We start from the raw sequence: 19,100 nt of genomic DNA, 5'->3' as shown, positions 1-19,100 counted from the left end.
ATAAATGTGCATCATCAAAATTAAAAGGCACTTAGACAGTTGTGTTAATAATTGCTATGTCTGCAGCAGTGGTGGTGGTATAAGAATGAGGGTGGGTATTTGGACTAGAAATTGTAGCAAAGTGGACTATGGGTTGTGTGATCACACCCCAAACCCTGGACATAGGCAGGTGGCCTGGAAGGGCTGACCCTAGTGGTTCCCCCCAAATCAGAAGATAAAGCCATCATTGTAAAGGGCTGGTCATAGACTTCTTATTTGTTGCTGTTGTTCAGTCGCTCAGTCATGTCCAACTGTTTGTGACCCCATGGACTGTAGTTCACCAGGCTTCTCTGTCCTTCACCATCTTCTGGAGTTTGCTCAAACTCATGTCTATTGAGTCAGTGATGCCATCCAACCATCTCATCCTCTGTCATCCCCTTCTCCTCCTTCCTTCAATCTTTCTTAGCATCAGAGTCTTTTCCAATGAGTTAGCTCTTCGCATTAGGTGGCCAAAGTGTTGGAGCTTCAGCATCAGTCCCTCCAAAGATAGAGTTCTTAATTCCTTGGCTAATGTGCAGCCCAGGGAGGTTAGATCAAGATGCTAAGTCTTGTTGTGGCCACACCTGGGCTGTGGGGAGCAGTGCTGCCCAGAGGGTAAGCATTTTCTCGATGAAATAAGATCTGCAGGAGCATCACTGCAAATGAAGCAAAGAAGCCTGGAGACAAGAGGCAGCCTAGAACATAGAAAGAGTGGGGAGTCTGGGGTCAGGCAGACTTGGATTTGATTCTCAGTTCAGTTTAATTCAGTCACTCAGTTGTGTCCGACTCTTTGTGACATGAATTGCAGCACGCCAGGCCTCCCTGTCCATCACCAACTCCTGGAGTTCACTCAACTCATGTCCATCGAGTCCATGATGCCATCCAGCCATCTCATCCTCTGCCGTCCCCTTCTCCTCCTGCCCCCAATCCCTCCCAGCATCAGAGTCTTTTCCAATGACTCAACTCTTCTCATGAAGTGGTCAAAGTATTGGAGTTTCAGCTTCAGCATTGGTCCTTCCAATGAACACCCAGGACTGATCTTTAGGTTGGACTGGTTGTATCTCCTTGCAGTCCAAGGGACTCTCAAGAGTCTTCTCCAACACCACAGTTCAAAAGCATCAATTCTTCCATGCTCAGCTTTCTTCACAGTCCAACTCATGAACCCCCAAATTACCATCAACCCTCAATTCCACAGTTTTTGGAAAATCATTGAACATTTGAGTCCTCTGTCCCTTCATCTATAAAATTGTCACAAAAAGTTGGGTTGTTGTGAGGATGGAATGAATTAGTGAGATAGAGTGCACAGCAGGGCCTGGCACAGAATAAACACTTGATCAGAGGTGGCTATTGCTACTAGCTTCTCTGAGTCTCAGCTTCTACATTGTAAATGGAGGCAACTACTTTCTGCCCTAAAGGTGCTCAGAAATGAATGGCATTGTGTAAAGCACACTGCAGGAGGTTCAACTAATGCTATTTTCTGTCCCTTTATAGGCAGGGACCAGAAATTGCTTTCACTAGAAGGTGCCAAGAGGTGCCAGTTCTAATATCAGAACCTAAAAGTAGATTCTTTAGGAAGCAAGAACTAGAGAGCAGGATAGAACACAGCTCAACTCTTCCCAGTCTGGCTTCTTTTCATGTACTTTCATAGAGGTACTATGTAGGTATCCACATCAGTAGGAGGGGATGTGGACCCAGGAAGCCCCTTGATTATTGGTCATGTTGTAACTGAGGGTCAGAAGTCAGGCCCATTCGGATGGGTGGGCAGTACCGTGGACCCCTTTATGCCTTCTCCAAGGCAGGAGCCCATGGGGGGAATGTGTTAGATGGTGGAGGGGTGCAGGTTGGGGTGGCCCTCTCTTCCTCAAAGAATCCACCAGAATACTGGAGTGGGTAGCTTTTCCCTTCCCCAGGGGACCTTCCCAACCCAGGGATTGAACCCAGGTCTCCCACATTGCAGGTGGATTCTTTACTAGCTGAGCCACAAGGGAAACCCAAGCATACTAGAGTGGGTAGCCTATCCCTTCTCCACGGATCCTCCTGACACAGGAATTGAACTGGGGTCTTCTGCATTGCAGGCACATTCTTTACCAACTGAGCCATCAGGGAAGCCCCAGAGAACCTTTAATACAATTACAGATGGTAGTTGGGGGGATATTATTAGGATTGGGTTATGGCTCCTAGAATCAGTGAGAAAGAGCCTGACATTCAGGGACATGATGTAGGACTTTTATGCAGCCAGGTGATCCTTATCCTGGGACCCAGAGGAAATCCCGAAACTGTGCTGACGACAGTTGGAAAAGCAGTGTTTTTATATTTTAACTTCAGCTTCTCCCTCAAGGCTAACTTAGCAGCAGTCTAGTGCAGTCACTAGACACACATGGACTAGAGCTCTTTCCTGCCCCAGGGCCTTTGCACATGCTGTTCCTTTGGTTTGGAACATGCTCTTTCCCCCACATATTCTAATGACTTGTTCATTTCCCCCCAAGGTATCAGTGGGAAAGTCACTTTCTTAGGGAGACCTTTCCTACTCACCCAGTGGGCCTTTAAGACGAGTGCTAATTCTTGTCTTAGCACCTGTTTATTTCCTCCCTCATATTTATTAGACTTTGCAGTTATATATATCAACTTCTTAGAAGTTTGTTTTATCTTGCCCAGTTGTTTAGTCAGTAAGTCGTATCCAAATCTTTGTGACCCCATGAACTTCGGCATACCAGGCTCCCCTGTCCTTCACTATCTCCTGGAGTTTGCTCAAACTCATGTCCATTGAGTCAGTCATGCCATCCAACCATCTTATTCTCTGTCACCCACTTCTCCTCCTGCCCTCAATCTTTCCCAGTATCAGGCTCTTTTCCAGTGAGTCAGCTTTTTGCATCAGGTGGCCAAAGTATTGGAACTTCAGCTTTAGCATCAGTCCTTCCAATGAATATTCAGGGTTGATTTCCTTTAAGATTGACTGGTTTGATCTCCTTGCTGTCCAAGGGACTCTTAAGTCTTCTCCAGCACCACAGTTTGAAATCATCAATTCTTTTAGGATGTAAGCTTAACAGGGGCAAATATCTGATCTGCTGTGTTCACCAGTCCATATGAAGACACTAGAGTGCCCAGTACACAGTGTTCACTCAGTAGATACTTGTTGGATGAACAAGTAATTAGAATGCACACATCAGGTTGCAAATGCCAGCTCTGCAACTAATATCAGATCAGATTAGATCAGATCAGTCGCTCAGTCGTGTCCGACTCTTTGGGACCCCATGAATCGCAGCACGCCAGGCCTCCCTGTCCATCACCAACTCCTGGAGTTCGCTGAGACTCACGTCCATTGAGTCAGTGATGCCATCCAGCCATCTCATCCTCTGTTGTCCCCTTCTCCTCCTGCCCCCAATCCCTCCCAGCATCAGAGTCTTTTCCAATGAGTCAACTCTTCGCATGAGGTGGCCAAAGTATTGGAGTTTCAGCTTTAGCATCATTCCTTCCAAAGAAATCCCAGGTCTGATCTCCTTCAGAATGGACTGGTTGGATCTCCTTGCAGTCCAAGGGACTCTCAAGAGTCTTCTCCAACACCACAGTTCAAAAACATCAATTCTTCAGCGCTCAGCCTTCACAGTCCAACTCTCACATCCATACATGACCACAGGAAAAACCATAGCCTTGACTAGACGGACCTTTGTTGGCAAAGTAATATCTCTGCTTTTGAATATGCTATCTAGGTTGGTCATAACTTTCCTTCCAAGGAGTAAGCGTCTTTTAATTTCATGACTGCAGTCACCATCTGCAGTGATTTTGGAGCCCCAAAAAATAAAGTCTGACACTGTTTCCACTGTTTCCCCATCTATTTCCCATGAAGTGATGGGACCGGATGCCATGATCTCAGTTTTCAGAATGTTGAGCTTTAAGCCAACTTTTTCACTCTCCACTTTCACTTTCATCAAGAGGCTTTTTAGTTCCTCTTCACTTTCTGCCATAAGGGTGGTGTCATCTGCATATCTGAGGTTATTGATATTTCTCCCGGCAATCTTGATTCCAGCTTGTGTTTCTTCCAGTCCAGCGTTTCTCATGATGTACTCTGCATATAAGTTAAATAAACAGGGTGACAATATACAGCCTTGACGTACTCCTTTTCCTATTTGGAACCAGTCTGTTGTTCCATGTCCAGTTCTAACTGTTGCTTCCTGACCTGCATACAAATTTCTCAAGAGGCAGATCAGGTGGTCTGGTATTCCCATCTCTCTCAGAGTTTCCCACAGTTTATTGTGATCCATACAATCAAAGGCTTTGGCATAGTCAATAAAGCAGAAATAGATGTTTTTCTGGAACTCTCTTGCTTTTTCCATGATCCAGCGGATGTTGGCAAGTTGATCTCTGGTTCCTCTGCCTTTTCTAAAACCAGCTTGAACATTAGGAAGTTCAGGGTTCACATATTGCTGAAGCCTGGCTTGGAGAATTTTGAGCATTACTTTACTAGTGTGTGAGATGAGTGCAATTGTGTGGTAGTTTGAGCATTCTTTGGCATTGCCTTTCTTTGGGATTGGAATGAAAACTGACCTTTTCCAGTCCTGTGGCCACTGCTGGGTTTTCCAAATGTGCTGGCATAATGAGTGCAGCACTTTCACAGCATCATCTTTCAGGATTTGGAATAGCTCAACTGGAATTCCATCACTTCCACTAGCTTTGTTCGTAGTGATGATTTCTAAGGCCCACTTGACTTCACATTCCAGGATGTCTGGCTCTAGGTGAGTGATCACACCATCGTGATTATCTGGGTCATGAAGATCTTTTTTGTACAGTTCTTCTGTGTATTCTTGCCATCTCTTCTTAATATCTTCTGCTTCTGTTAGGTCCATACCATTTCTGTCCTTTATCGAGCCCATCTTTGCATGAAATGTTCCTTTGGTATCTCTGATTTTCTTGAAGAGATCCCTAGTCTTTCCCATTCTATTGTTTTCCTCTATTTCTTTGCATTGATCGCTGAAAAAGGCTTTCTTACCTCTTCTTGCTATTCTTTGGTACTCTGAAAGATACATTTCCCTCTCCAGTAACTACTTTTTTTTTCATCTGTAAAATGGAAATTATAACAGCTTTCCAAAATTTCTCCCAGAGCTATTGTGGGAACCAGATGAGGTAACTGATATGAAAGCGCTTGGCAGTGAAGCTGTTTTCTTCCTCTTCACCATCTAGAACTATGCCAAGAGGCCTCGTCTGGGGAAGTTTTCCTGCTGGCCTCGGCAGCCCTTGCCAACATCACCTTCTTTGACACGATGGCCTGTGAGATGCTCCTGCAGCTGAATGCCATCCGCGTGCTGCTGGAGGCCTGCAGCGACAAGCAGAGAGTGGACACACCTTACACCCGGGACCAGGTGAGCCGCTCAGGGGGCCATGTCTGGAGCCTGTACGTGTGAAGGCAGAGGGCAGGGGCCAGGGCTCAGGTTCTGGAGTCAGCATGGCCTGCAGCACAGAGTCAGTGCTGTTAGTTGTGTTCTTGGGGAAGGTGAAGGAATGTGTTCTCCACGTGCCTCATGCCCTTGGAGCATCTCCACAAGTCCCCTGCTCATCCCCTTTCCCATCCCAACCTCTAGAAGGCCTTCCTCCGTCTCCATCTGTCCATCCTAGGAGGCAGAGAGGCACCATGGGAAGGTCCCTGAACCTCCTCCAAAGGTCTGGGTCCAGCTTTGTGGGCTCCTGGCTGTCTGATCTTGTACCTGCTGTGAGTTTCTTCCTTTCCTGGCCTCCATGAAACAGGGTCTTGGAGCAGACCCTTGATTCTGGACCTCAGCCCCTGTATCAGTTTCTCTCTCTCTCTCTTTTTTTTTTGTATATTTGAATTCCATGAAAAGTTTTGTTTGGGGAGAAATGATTTTACTACTATATATGTTTGAAATATTGAGTAAGGGGCTTTTCAAGGGCCTTTGCCCTCTGAGGTTATGGGAGTCGGTCTTGACCCACCTCTGCTGTGTTCAGCCTCCCATTTCCCTATCAGAGGTGGGGGTGGTGGATCTGGTGCGTTTTTGTTCTCTGTGAATCCCACCAGACGCCTGAGCTCCGTGTCAGATGACCCTCTAACCTCATCCTTGTCTGTGTCCCAGCTCCCCAGTCCTACCTGATTCTTTTAGCCTTGCTGCCTGGTCAAAGCTGCCGTAACTTCACGTGCCAGCTCCCACCCCAGCAACTCTGGGAAAGCCTTCCCAGACAGCCCTGGCTCTCTGGGATCCTCCTTTCCTTGAAGGCCACACCTCACAATGCAGTGTTGACTTTTCCAGTTATTTCAAGTCAATTTATCCCCCTGAGGGCATGGTCCATGTTCTGCACTTCCCTAGGATTTCTCGGGCACCTAACCCAGAGTGGGCACCCTTGATGCTTTCTGTAAATGTTTGTCTAGGACATGAAAGGGAAGAAGCAGGATGGTACTTCATCAGTTCTTTCTTGTCTTGAGAATCCCCTGTGGAAGGGCAGCCACAGAAATCCCCATTCAGAGAGAACTCTGAATATAAGCATTTGCATATGAGGGTTCTGCTAATGCTGTGAGGCTGGCAGTATCTGCCCCATTTTACAGATAAGAAAGTGTATTTTTTTAAGAAAAAAAAAAGAATATTGAGACTTAAGAGAGTACCTCCCATATCATAGGGCTGACAATCAGTTCAGTTCAGTCACTCAGTCGTGTCTGACTCTTTGCGACCCCTTGAATTGCAGCACGCCAGGCCTCCCTGTCCATCACCAACTCCCAGAGTTCACTCAAATTCATGTTCATCGAGTCAGTGATGCCATCCAGCCATCTCATCCTCTGTCGTCCCCTTCTCCTCCTGCCCCCAAAACCTCCCAGCATCAGGGTCTTTTCCAACGAGTCAACTCTTCTCATGAGGTGGCCAAAGTATTGAAGTTTCAGCTTTAGCATCATTCCTTCCAAAACACCCAGGACTGATTTCCTTTAGAATGGACTGGTTGGATCTTCTTGCAGTCCAAAGGACTCTCAAGAGTCTTCTCCAACACCACAGTTCAAAATCATCAGTTCTTCGGTGCTCAGCTTTGTTCACAGTCCAACTCTCACATCCATACATGACCACTGGAAAAACCATAGCCTTGACTAGACGGACCTTTGTTGGCAAAGTAATGTCTCTGTTTTTGAATATGCTATCTAGGTTGGTCATAACTTTCCTTCCAAGGAGTAAGCGTCTTTTAATTGCATGGCTGCAATCACCATCTGCAGTGATTTTGGAGCCCCAAAAAATAAAGTCTGACACTGTTTCCACTGTTTCCCCATCTATTTGCCCTGAAGTGATGGGACCAGATGCCACGATCTTTGTTTTCTGAATGTTGAGCGCTAAGCCAACTTTTTCACTCTCCACTTTCACTTTCATCAAGAGGCTTTTTAGTTCCTCTTCACTTTCTGCCATAAGGGTGGTGTCATCTGCACATCTGAGGTTATTGATATTTCTCCCGGCAATCTTGATTCCAGCTTGCGCTTCTTCCAGCCCAGCGTTTCTCATGATGTACTCTCCATATAAGTTAAATAAGCAGGGTGACAGTGTATAGCCTTGATGTACTCCTTTTCCTATTTGGAACCAGTCTGTTGTTCCATGTCCAGTTCTAACTATTGCTTCCTGACCTGCATATAGGTTTCTCAAGAGGCAGGTCAGGTGGTCTGGTATTCCCATCTCTTTCAGAATTTTCCACAGTTTATTGGGATCCACACAGTCAAAGGCTTTGGCATAGTCAATAAAGCAGAAATAGATGTTTTTCTGGAATTCTCTTGGTTTTTCGATGATCCAGCGGATGTTGGCAATTTGATCTCTGGTTCCTCTGCCTTTTCTAAAACCAGCGTGAACACCTGGAAGTTCATGGTTTGGGTATTGCTGAAGCCTGGCTTGGAGATTTTTGAACATTACCTTACTAAAATGTGGCTATTTAGGGCTGACAATAGCCAGCACTAAATCCTGGCCTGACATAGACCTTGGTCTTTGACTCTTATCTGCTGCCATCTCTGAAAATAAAGAGGAAATAGTGGGACTATGGGGTCAGACTGAATGTTGATCTTGTCTGGGACCATTTTTTAACTGGGTGACTTTGGGCAAGTCACAGCCTCTTGGGTGTTGGTCTACCTTGCACAATCATTGTGAGATAAAATACATGTAAAGGACTTCATATGATGCTTTGTCCTTACTTAACAAGTGATGAGTATCATTGTTTTTCAAACTTGATCTTATAAGGAAGAGCGTAGATAGCAAGTTATCCAAAATCCTCACTTTGTCCTTCCAAGCCTTGCATGATGTAGTTCTAGACTTCCTTTCTGGTTTAATCTCTCACTTCTTAGTTGGACAACCTCCATAGAGGCCAGGTAAGACAGTGCAAATAGATTGAGTGGTGGCTTATTGGGCCGGCTTTTGGCTGTTTGGCTGACAAGGCAGGGCCAGCCATTTGCAGTCACTGTGCTCAGCTATGTGGGGGGTGGAGGCCACTGGAGGGCTAACTCTGTGTCATATGCCTTGTTCCCCCTCTTCTTTTCTTCAGCTGGGTGCCTCCAGTTGCTGGGTCTCTCACCTACCTGACACAATTTTAGGCCCCTTTCCTTTCAAGTGCCTCTTCTATAGCCAACTCTAGCCATCTCATACAAGATCCAATAGTAAGGCAGAAAGAACAGGAGTGAGGGGTTCAGATGACATGGCTTCAAAGCTTCTCTGCTGTATAATCATGTAACTGGGCAATTCACTTGGAGCCTAATTTTTCTCATCTGTGAATGGGGTTGAACAATACATATTTCCTAGAAATAAAATAAGAATTGAGTAAACTAATACAAGCTTTTAGTACCATTCCTGGCACATAGGAAGTATTACATAAATGAAAGCCTCTGTCCGTGTGATTGTTGTGATTGGCCTTTGAGTGTGTGGTACTCAGCCCTGAATGGGGCACCTTCAGAGGGGAGCATCCTAATCTGTAAAGGGGGATGGTCTCTTCCAGCATAGACATCCTGTGGCTTTATGTGCACAGACCCTTTTTCATCATGAGGAGTGATAGTCTCTCTCTTGGAACCTCACTGATCCCTAAGAAGGAGGTGCTCCAAGTGGGGTGAGAATGGAGAATGTGGTCAGGTTCTATGATGATGACATTTCTTTCTGAATCTGGATTCTGATGTTTTCTGGCTGTGTTTCCCCTGTCTCCCCCATCCCCTACCCCCAACCCCTTCTAAACTCCCCACAGCTGAGCCAGGCTCTTCTCCATTGTCCTCAGGACGGCCTCACCTTCCGCCCTGACTCAGAGCCACCACTTAGCTAGTGAGAGAGGACCCATTAAAGAAACAAATGTCTCTTTCCTGTGGCAGAGGGAGGATTAAGGTGATCTGAGGGCTCCCAGTAATGAAGACAAAGAAGACGAATTAGACTCTGAAGTGCTTACTGCCTCCTGAAACACTTAGGAGATTAAATGCCCACGAGGCTTCCGGTAACGCATCTGCCAATGACGCCAGTGCTGTGCAGAGCCTCTGGGTCTTGCAACTGTATTTGTCCATCTTCCTCTGAACACCTCAGCAAGAACCCCTCCATCATCCCAGCAAACTGAGTCTACTTAACTGGTCCCCAGAAGCCACGATAGCCTCAGTTTGCCTGTCCTCTACCCACTCTTGGAGTGTGGATGGGGCTGAGGGCCGCCTGGGGCCTGGGCTCTTCCACCACCACCATCTGCCCCCTGCCAACCCCTGCTAATGGAGGGGGTGGGATGCAGTTAACATTCAGAAGCACTCCCTATCTAACAAGCCATCTGTGTGGATTGTGTTTTCATCCCTAGAAGTATTTTCGAGGGGTCACGCTGCCCAGGGTAAACGGTTACAGGCATGACAATAGGGTGGGTACAGGGCTGGCTCACCTCTGCCTACCTGTCAAGATGTGACAATCTAGGCTGAAAGGGATGTGGTTATCTTGTCTAACTCACAGCACAGATTTTCACTGAACATGACTTTGTAACCTTTAGAGATGAATTGCTTTCACAGAGGTAAAGGGTGCTGGTATATTTACTTTCCATGAAGATACACTATCTGTTTGGCATTTTAGAATGTCCAGATTTTGTAGCATTTCTGAGCCCTTGCTGTGAGTATCATTATCATGCCTGCATGCTCAGTTGCTCAGTTGTGTCTGACTCTCTCAGTTGCGTCGTGACCCTGTGGACTGTAGCCCACCAGGCTCCTCTCTCCATGGGATTTCCCAAGCAAGAATACTGGAGTGGGCTGCCACTTCTTCCTTCAATATAATTATCAGAAGTCCATTTATCAGAAATGCCAGTTACTGAAGATTACAATTTTGACTTACATTTTAGAAGCTCTCTGTAGTTTATACAGCCCTATCACACACATATATGACATGGTAGAAACAGTAACAGGCTTTGGGTTCAGGCAGACCTGAATTCAAATGCTGATCCCATTTCCTAGCTGTATGACCTTAGACAAATTGCTTAACTTCTCTGAGCCACAATTCCCTCTGTGAAATAAGGATACTAATATTTCCTCCCTTCTTGTGTCATTATGATGATTAGGTGGCATAATGCTTGTAAAGTAGTTGGAAACAAAGTGATACTCATTGGGATGGGTCCACGGAAGTGGAGTCAGGAAATGTGGTTAATGTGGAGGTCAATGTAATGTGGTGTGAGTCAATGCATGGTGTGTTATTGTTTCAATCTGTGTGTGGGTTTCTGAAGGTCATACTGTATGTGTGTGTCTGTGTGTGTATGAGAGAGCAAAAGAAGAGAGAGAGTGGTGTAGGGGACTATAAAGCAGTTTGTTTGTATTTGAATATATGAGCATATCTACTATCCAGAGAGGCTTAGATTAAGCCAGGATCACAACACCCAGGCCTGTTCGGCTCCCAAAACCCTTCCCTATAAAGTCAAGGGAAAACTAAACCCAGAGAACATGGTCTGGTGTTCATATGCTTCTAATACTGTGAGGCTGACAGCCCAGCCTTGATGCAATCCCTAGGCAGAGTGTTTTGGTTCAGTTCACCTTTAACTTGGGACCTACATCTAAGGCATTTCTATGGCCTTTGTGACTCTCCCTGCTGAGCCCAGAACTCAGCCCTCCAGTCTCACCTCTTTGGTCGTGAAAGGACCAGGGACCAGAGGGTGGGAGCAGTGTCTGTCTTGGGAATCAGGCAGATGCCCTGCTGGTCTCCATGCCTATCAGAGGGAGAGAGAGGAGGGGGAAAAGGGCTGGGTCTTCTCCTGAACCCCTTGCCTTGCTGGCCTTGAAGGAGAAAGTGTGTTTCAAGAGCCCACACTCTGTCTCTGTCAGACCCCTCATCCTTCAAACCACTGTTCTTGTCTTGATTCTTTCTGTTCTTTGATGGAGGGAAGTGGTGTGGAGGGAGGGGAGCAGGGCAGAGAAGTACTTCCTTAGAGGCCATAAAGGGCTTCTGCTGGCTGGTCTCAAGGCTGAAGGTGACATGGTTGTCAAAGCTTTAGAGAGTTATCTCAGTGACCTGGGCTTCCCAGGGGGCGCTAGTAGTAAAGAACCCGCCTGCCAATGGATGGAACTCGCATTTCCTGCGTTGGCAGGCAGATTCTTTACCTGCTGAGCCATTGGGAAGTCCCAACAGCTGCTCTGAGTGCTTGACAAAACATTAATTCACTTAATACTCATCACAGTCTTATGAGTTCTCTTGTTTTTCTCTTCTGCAGTAGGCCAAAAAATGCCCCCTCCAAGAATGTCTACATCCTAATCCCCAAAACCTGGGTAGGCTCCCTTACATGGCAAAAGGGATATCTTCAGATATGAGTAAGTTAAGGATCTTGGTTTAGTAATAATATCCTGGATTATCTATGTGGGCCCAATGTACCACAAGGATTCTTGTAAGAAAGAGGCAGAGGGTCAGAGTCAGAGGATGAGATGTGACTGAGGAAGCAGAGGTCAGAGTGATGGGCCAGCAGAGGCTAAGGAGTCTGAGCAGCTTTTAAAAACTGGAAAAGAACAGGACACGGATTCTCCCCGAGAGCCTCCATGCAGAAGGAATGAAGCTCTGTCAACACTTGACTTTAGCTCCATCAGACCCACTAAAGGCTTCTAACCCCCGGAATTGCAAGATAAAATTATGTTGGGTTAAGTCACTAAGTCTGTGGTCACTTGTTTTAGCAGCAATAGAAAACGAATACTCCTTGCTCAACAAGGCAGAGAAAGGTTAAGTAACATGGTCAAGATCAGATGGAAAATGATTGTAGAACCCAGATTTGGAAGAGGTTGGTCCATGCATTTAGCTGCTATGCTATACTGTCTCTTACCTAGGGCCTCTCTTGAGGGTGATAACCTCTGTATTCACAAATAGCTATAGAGGGATCAGTACCCTCTCACTTAGGAGGAATAAGACTTAATTAAAAAATCATCAGACAGGAATGAATTGGCTTGGGCCAGGGGGAAAACTGTCATCTGGCTCCTGTCTTCTGTCCCTTGACAGCATTGCTACTGTATAGCTAACAAGGTAAACCAGTTGTCCCTAAAATCCCAACTCTGGATTCAACTGTAAGGAGGAATGTTGTGGATCTGCCTTCTCCTTTCTATCACAGTAGGTACAGACAAGGATGTTTCAAAGGCGGGGGCTCAAGGCAGGGCCTAATTGGCATTTATTCAAATTGTGCTTAATTGAATACTTCATCTGCACCTCAGAAAACCACATGGGGTACAGGTTCTGTAAAGAGGAAGTAATTTTCATTAACAGGATCTAAATTAGTCTGACACAAAGACCTGCCTGTGCTGTGACACAGCTAATAATTGCTGTGTAATGAACCTGATGCTGCAGACAAAGGTTTCCTTTTTTATTTTGCCTTTCTTTCCCTTCTTCCCTTCCTTCCTGGAGTCCTCTCTCCCTCCCTCCGTCCCTTCCTCTCTTCTCTTTTGGTTCTGTATGTCAAGCAACCACCTTTATTCAGCAGCCAGGCTGGTCATGGTTGGAGGATCGCTGTCCCCATGCTGCAGGAACCAAGGGCGTGCACCATACTCCTACTCACATCCCAGAGAAGGCCAGGTGAACTCCAGTCTGGCACAGGCTTGGCCTTGTGTCTCCTTCCTCACAAGACTGTGTGCTTTAGGCCTCTTAGGAGCCTTCTGCTTTTGGCTGCATCTTCTACCTATATTTTTCTTCTACCTCTTTCACTTAGCCCACACTCATAATCCTGAAAGGGTGGGGAAAAAGAGCTTCCAAAGACAAACACTTCTTTAGTCCTATTATCTTTCAAAAATGCAAATAGGAGTTTGTCACTCCCCTCATGAAATACTTCCTGGTGCAGAGTGACCTTCAGGATGAAGGTTATGGCACCTGTCCTGTCCCTCCCCTGGCTACCCTCCCCATCATGCTTACCCACCCAGGCCCCTGGCCGGGTCCAAGCTGGGATGGCGGATATGACAGCCTAAGGAGACATGTCCCTTTCTAAAATGTGTTTAGTGGGAAATGGAGAGGATTGATACTCTATCAATGTGTCATACTTTTCCCTTCCTGTTTAAGAGATTTGTTATCTGAATTTATTATCCAGAGTAATATGCCAATATTGAACCAATTAAAATCTAGATAATACTCTTTGTTAGTCAATACCATGTTCAGTTCAGTTCAGTTCAGTTCAGTTGTTCAGCCATGTCCGACTCTTTGCGACCCCATGAATTGCAGCATGCCAGGTCACCCTGTCCATCACCAACTCCCGGAGTTCACTCAGACTCATGTCCATTGAGTCAGTGATGCCATCCAGCCATCTCATCCTCTGTCGTCCCCTTCTCCTCCTGCCCCCAATCCCTCCCAGCATCACAGTCTTTTCCAATGAGTCAACTCTTCGCATGAGGTGGCCAAAGTACTGGAGTTTCAGCTTTAGCATCATTCCTTCCAAAGAAATCCCAGGGCTGATCTCCTTTAGAATAGACTGGTTGGATCTCCTTGCAGTCCAAGGGACTCTCAAGAGTCTTCTCCAACACCACAGTTCAAAAGCATCAGTTCTTCAGCACTCAGCCTTCTTCACAGTCCAACTCTCACACCCATACATGACCACAGGAAAAATCATAGCCTTGACTAGACGGACCTTTGTTGGCAATGTCTCTGCTTTTGAATGTGCTATCTAGGTTGGTCATAACTTTCCTTCCAAGGAGTAAGCGTCTTTTAATTTCATGGCTGCAGTCACCATCTGTAGTGATTTTAGAGCCCCCCAAAATAAAGTCTGACACTGTTTCCACTGTTTCCCCATCTATTTCCCATGAAGTGATGGGACCGGATGCCATGATCTTTGTTTTCTAAATGTTGAGCTTTAAGCCAACTTTTTCACTCTCCACTTTCACTTTCATTGAGAGACTTTTTAGTTCCTCTTCACTTTCTGCCATAAGGGTGGTGTCATCTGCATGTCTGAGGTTATTGATATTTCCCCTGGCAATCTTGATTCCAGCTTGTGCTTCTTCCAGTCCAGCATTTCTCATGATGTACTCTGCATATAAGTTAAATAAGCAGGGTGACAATATACAGCCTTGACGTACTCCTTTTCCTATTTGGAACCAGTCTGTTGTTCCATGTCCAGTTCTAACTATTGCTTCCTGACCTGCATATAGGTTTCTCAAGAGGCAGGTCAGGTGATCTGGTATTCCCATCTCTTTCAGAATTTTCCACAGTTTATTGTGATCCACACAGTCAAAGGCTTTGGCATAGTCAATAAAGCAGAAATAGATGTTTTTCTGGAACTCTCTTGCTTTTTCCATGATCCAGCAGATGTTGGCAAGTTGATCTCTGGTTCCTCTGCCTTTTCTAAAACCAGCTTGAACATCAGGAAATTCAGGGTTCATGTATTGCTGAAGTCTGGCTTAGAGAATTTTGAGCATTACTTTACTAGCATGTGAGATAAGTGCCATTGTGTGGTAGTTTGAGCATTCTTTGCCATTGCCTTTCTTTGGGATTGGAATGAAAACTGACCTTTTCCAGTCCTGTGGCCACTGCTGAGTTTTCCAAATTTGCTGGCATATTGAGTGCAGCACTTTCATAGCATCATCTCTCAGGATTTGAAATAGCTCAACTGGAATTCCATCACCTCCACTAGCTTTGTTCATAGTGATGCTTTCTAAGGCCCACTTGACTTCACATTCCAGGATGTCTGGCTCTAGGTCAGTGATCACACCATCGTGATTATCTGGGTCGTGAAGATCATTATCCCATTTCAGAACTTAAGCTGCTTGAACTGTGTCAGGAGACTGTCAGCTGCTTCTCCAGAGGTGGGGCATGGCCTCCACTTCTGTTATACTGTGTGACAGGCTTTGCAGAGAAATAAGCCTCCACCAAGGAAAAGTGTTATTTTATGATTTATTTTAATTACTACTTGAGAGTGCTGTCCATTTCCATGGAAGCGGGTGAATTTTCATTTTGCTAAATTTAATGTTAGGCTCAGTGTCATGAGTGGCATCTGGGTTAACAGGTGCCCCGTTTCCAACATATTCCAGGGGTGTTTGGCACCCTTTACAGTTTGGGGTCTACAGGAAGTCCCTTACTGGCCCATCCCTTAATTCAGTTTTGAGTTCTCTATACAACCTTGACTATGCCAGGGGGTAGGGCTGGGGTGGGCTGTTGGCTGCTCAGCCCAGAAGTTGTAACCAAGGCTCAGTGTTTACCTGGCATCAGCATTCCTTTCCTACAGGCAGAGTCCTTCAGCCATGACTGACAAGCAAGGCTTTGCAGTCCACAGGCTTGTAAAGTGTAGCAGAGCATGAATCCTCATCAGATTCCATACAATACCTGAAGTTTATGGTGCAATGCTGCCTTTAGTTTCCTTGTCATGATCTCTATCTTAACCTTAGTCTCCATTCATTTCAGGTTGAAAATAGGTGGGGCTTAGTATCAGGGCAAGAAGCTGGGGTGGAGAGAACCCAATCCAAGACAGGGGCTAGCCAGGAACCTGCCAATTCTGTCTGCATTCCAGGGGCTGGGTGCAAAGGGATCCTGCTGAAAGGTGATTGAGGCTCCATCTTCATTCAGGTGATTCTGTTCTCTCCAACGGTGTCCTGGGGCCCCTGAGGGCCGTCCTAGGGCCACATGCTGATGAATGGGCTTCAGTCACTAGGGAAATACATCTGAGTGCCAGAAGCCTGTGAAGATGGAAGAAAATACCATGGAAGGATGGGCCAGGTAGACTGTAAGGAGTCATGGGCTAAAGGAAAGTTTTGTAGCCCCTGACTCACCTACCTATACAGAGTACCTTTGGCTCAGGAGTTCCCATTTTCTTAGCTTCTCAATTCTCTTTTCCAGATTGTGACCATCTTGGCAAACATGTCTGTCCTAGAGCAGTGTGCCTCCGACATTATTCAGGAGAACGGTATGTCTTTTCAGCGGCGTGCATGCTGTATGGGTTATGCGGCTCTGTGGGCCCTTGTGCCTTTGTGTTTGTATGAAGGCCTCTGTGTAGGTATGTAAATTTGTACACGTGGGTCTCCCCATTTGCAAGGGCACATGAATGTGTGCTTATGTGGGCAATGGGCCAATAGGTAAATGTTTGCTTGCTTCCATAGCACTTTGATCTAGTGGGAGGCAGACATGGAGCAAAAGATAGGGAATGTCAGGTGTAGAAAGCAAAGCAGGGAAGAAGATAAGGTAAATCCAAGGTAGAAGCATGGCAGCTGCTATTTTAATTAGTGTGTTGAGGAGAAGACAGAGACTTCATTAGGATCCAAAAGTAAAAACCTATGCCCGTAAAGGATGCATTCCAACTTTAAATTATTCTCATCATACTGGGTTTGGCCACAGGAGAAAGCTGATGGGTGGGGGGTGGGGTCAGGGCAGATGGATCCCTGGATGCCTCACCTGAGAGCATGTTTCCTCTTGTTCCTTTGCTCCCACCTCGCGCTGAGAGTGTCACCATGTCCAGGTGAGGTGCCCAGGATCTGATCTAAATGGTCTCTACTGGAAAGCAGATCAGCTGGCTGCCTTGCAGCTGGGATAGGAGTGGAGAGGGCTTCCTGTGACTGAGAAATAATGGAGCAATTAGCAACCAGTTGGAAACCAAGAGATGCTAATGAGGAGGAGTGAGCTGGGAGCCTGGACAGCTGCCTCTGCTCCTATTAAGCCCCCTTCTCCCAGGTTGCCTTGCTGTTTTAATACATGTATACATTCTCCATTCCCCTTACTCTATTGAAAAAATATCTTTTTGTGTTAATTTTATGTGATCGGGCTAATAATGAGAAACTTCTTTTTGGCTGCATTGCATGGCTGTTACTTACTAGTGACCTCCATTCTTCCATCTGCAAAACGAAACAATAGTAATATCCACCTCACTGGGATGATGTGAGGATTAATAGAAGGCTTGTTAGAAGAGTGTTAGGCACAGAATGAGCTCTGTGCTATGGGTATATGCTCTTTCAGGAAACAGTGGTCATCTCATAGGGTTTAAGTGAAGAGAGTTTGATGAAGGAACTATTTACAAAAGTGGGGCAGAATTTGAGGGTTCAGCAGTGGTGGTCGTTCAGCCCGGGACCACTGGAAGACTGTAGAACTCCTTGGTCTGGACAGGGCAAGCCTTGTGCTGTGAAAGGCAATCCTCCACTCAAGACACTTGAGCCTCTGACATGCCTTGCCCTGAAGCCTGATGATTTTGTCTCTGTCCTGCCCTGAATTGTGTGTGAGTGTTGGTGGATGAATGGGCCCTGCTAGAAGGTCAGAAACTGTGATCACTGGTCACCCTTACACTGGGAGGCGGGCCAGGGCAGTACAAGCTCATTTTTATCAGTGGTATCAGTGGTGTCCTTCCAGCTAATTTTGCTTCTCCCTCAGTGGCTGGGGCTGAACTGGAGTGAATGTTGGGGACGGAACATGGCTTTGGGACCTGCTCTCTAAGCTGTAACACCCTTCAACTCTTGGGCGACTCTGTGGCACTGAGCCTGGCTAGAACTTAGAAAACACATTCTGGATTTTTGTTGGCAGCCCCAATTTCATTGCATCTTATCTTTCTGTAGATAAGATTTATATATATTTAAAGGAAACTTTGTGTTTTGTACAATTGCAAGACTTCTCACATGAATACATCCACATTCATTCATTTGATGTTCATTCACAAACCTTTGAGCTGAGCACTATTCTGACACTTAGGAGACACCTGTTCAGGAAATGGACGAACACCCTTGTCCTCACAGTGCCCACCTGCTAGCATAAGAGAAACTGTTTTTTTGTCAGGCTCCAGGTACGAAGCCGGGTTAGGGTTAGGGTTTGGAAAATGGCTTCTTTATGGGAACCCTGACCATGAGGTGTCTGTAAAATTTCTTAATCTTGGTGCCCCCTGTTTATGTCACCACAGGTCACAGTATACACCCAGGACAATCAGACCACAGCTCTGGTTTCAGGGGAGAGGTTCTCAGCTGACCAAACCTAAGCCTAAACATCTCAGTCCGATTACTCCACCCTCTTCTAGTCATGAAACCCCTCTAAGACATCTGATCTAGTGATTATCCAGCCTAGGGGTAGGTCACCTCCCACCAGGGAGACCCATTACCCCTGGACCTGTCTCAGATGCTCCAGCATCAGAAGTGAAGCAGTGATGGAGGGTAACAGTTATCTGAGTTCTCATCCCTAGCTACTTACTGCGTGACCCTGGGCAACATACTTCGCCTCTCTCTGGGCCTCGAAGGGAATTATAATAAATAGTACTTAGTCTCTGAAGCTGTTAGGAGGTTTTAGGGATCATGCATTTACTGTGTATTTAGCACAGCATCAGGGATGTAGTAAAAGCTCAGTGATAGCATTAAAAAAATGTTAAAAGGACCAAAGGTCCCTCCCAAGTATAGTGTCTTGGTATGTGGAGGCAGAGACACCCTCAGGGCAGATGGAGCAGACGTGGCCTTGTCCAGGTTCCTCCTGTGGTTGAGACCCCTGAGTCACCCCAACAGCCTTGGCTTGAGCCTACAACTCCATCCAGCTGGCCCTGCTCAGGCAGCTACCAACTGTTCCTCGCTTTCCACTCAGGGGTCCAACTTATCATGGGCATGCTGTCTGAGAAGCCACGGTCTGGGACCCCTGCCGAGGTGGCGGCCTGCGAGAGAGTCCAGCAAAAGGCTGCAGTGACCCTGGCCCGTCTCAGCCGAGACCCAGATGTGGCACGGGAGGCCGTGCGGCTGAGCT

At 46.3% G+C, this 19,100-nt stretch overlaps 1 protein-coding gene across 3 annotated transcripts in view; it reads left to right on the top strand.

Moving 5' to 3' along the window:
- INSC (INSC spindle orientation adaptor protein) overlaps positions 1 to 19,100 on the top strand; it is a 138,191-nt gene that overhangs the window by 109,372 nt on the left and 9,719 nt on the right. For 2 of the 3 annotated variants that reach the window (XR_015141523.1, XM_086338369.1), the window contains exons 9-11: positions 5,194 to 5,372; positions 16,242 to 16,308; positions 18,945 to 19,100. Coding sequence is in view for 1 of the 3 variants with exons in the window: in XM_086338369.1 (XP_086194495.1) it covers positions 5,194 to 5,372; positions 16,242 to 16,308; positions 18,945 to 19,100 (402 nt within the window). In the remaining 2 variants the exon portion in view is untranslated. The remainder of the gene's footprint in view (positions 1 to 5,193; positions 5,373 to 16,241; positions 16,309 to 18,944) is intronic. The other variant, XR_015141522.1, reaches the window with a different exon arrangement.

This window comes from Bos grunniens, chromosome 15, assembly GCF_055505025.1.
Source record: "Bos grunniens cultivar Pamir isolate PY7600 chromosome 15, Bosgru_T2T1.0, whole genome shotgun sequence".
NCBI lineage: Eukaryota > Metazoa > Chordata > Mammalia > Artiodactyla > Bovidae > Bos > Bos grunniens.
Note: the sequence above shows the minus strand (reverse complement) of the source record. Positions and strands in the feature narration are given on the sequence as shown.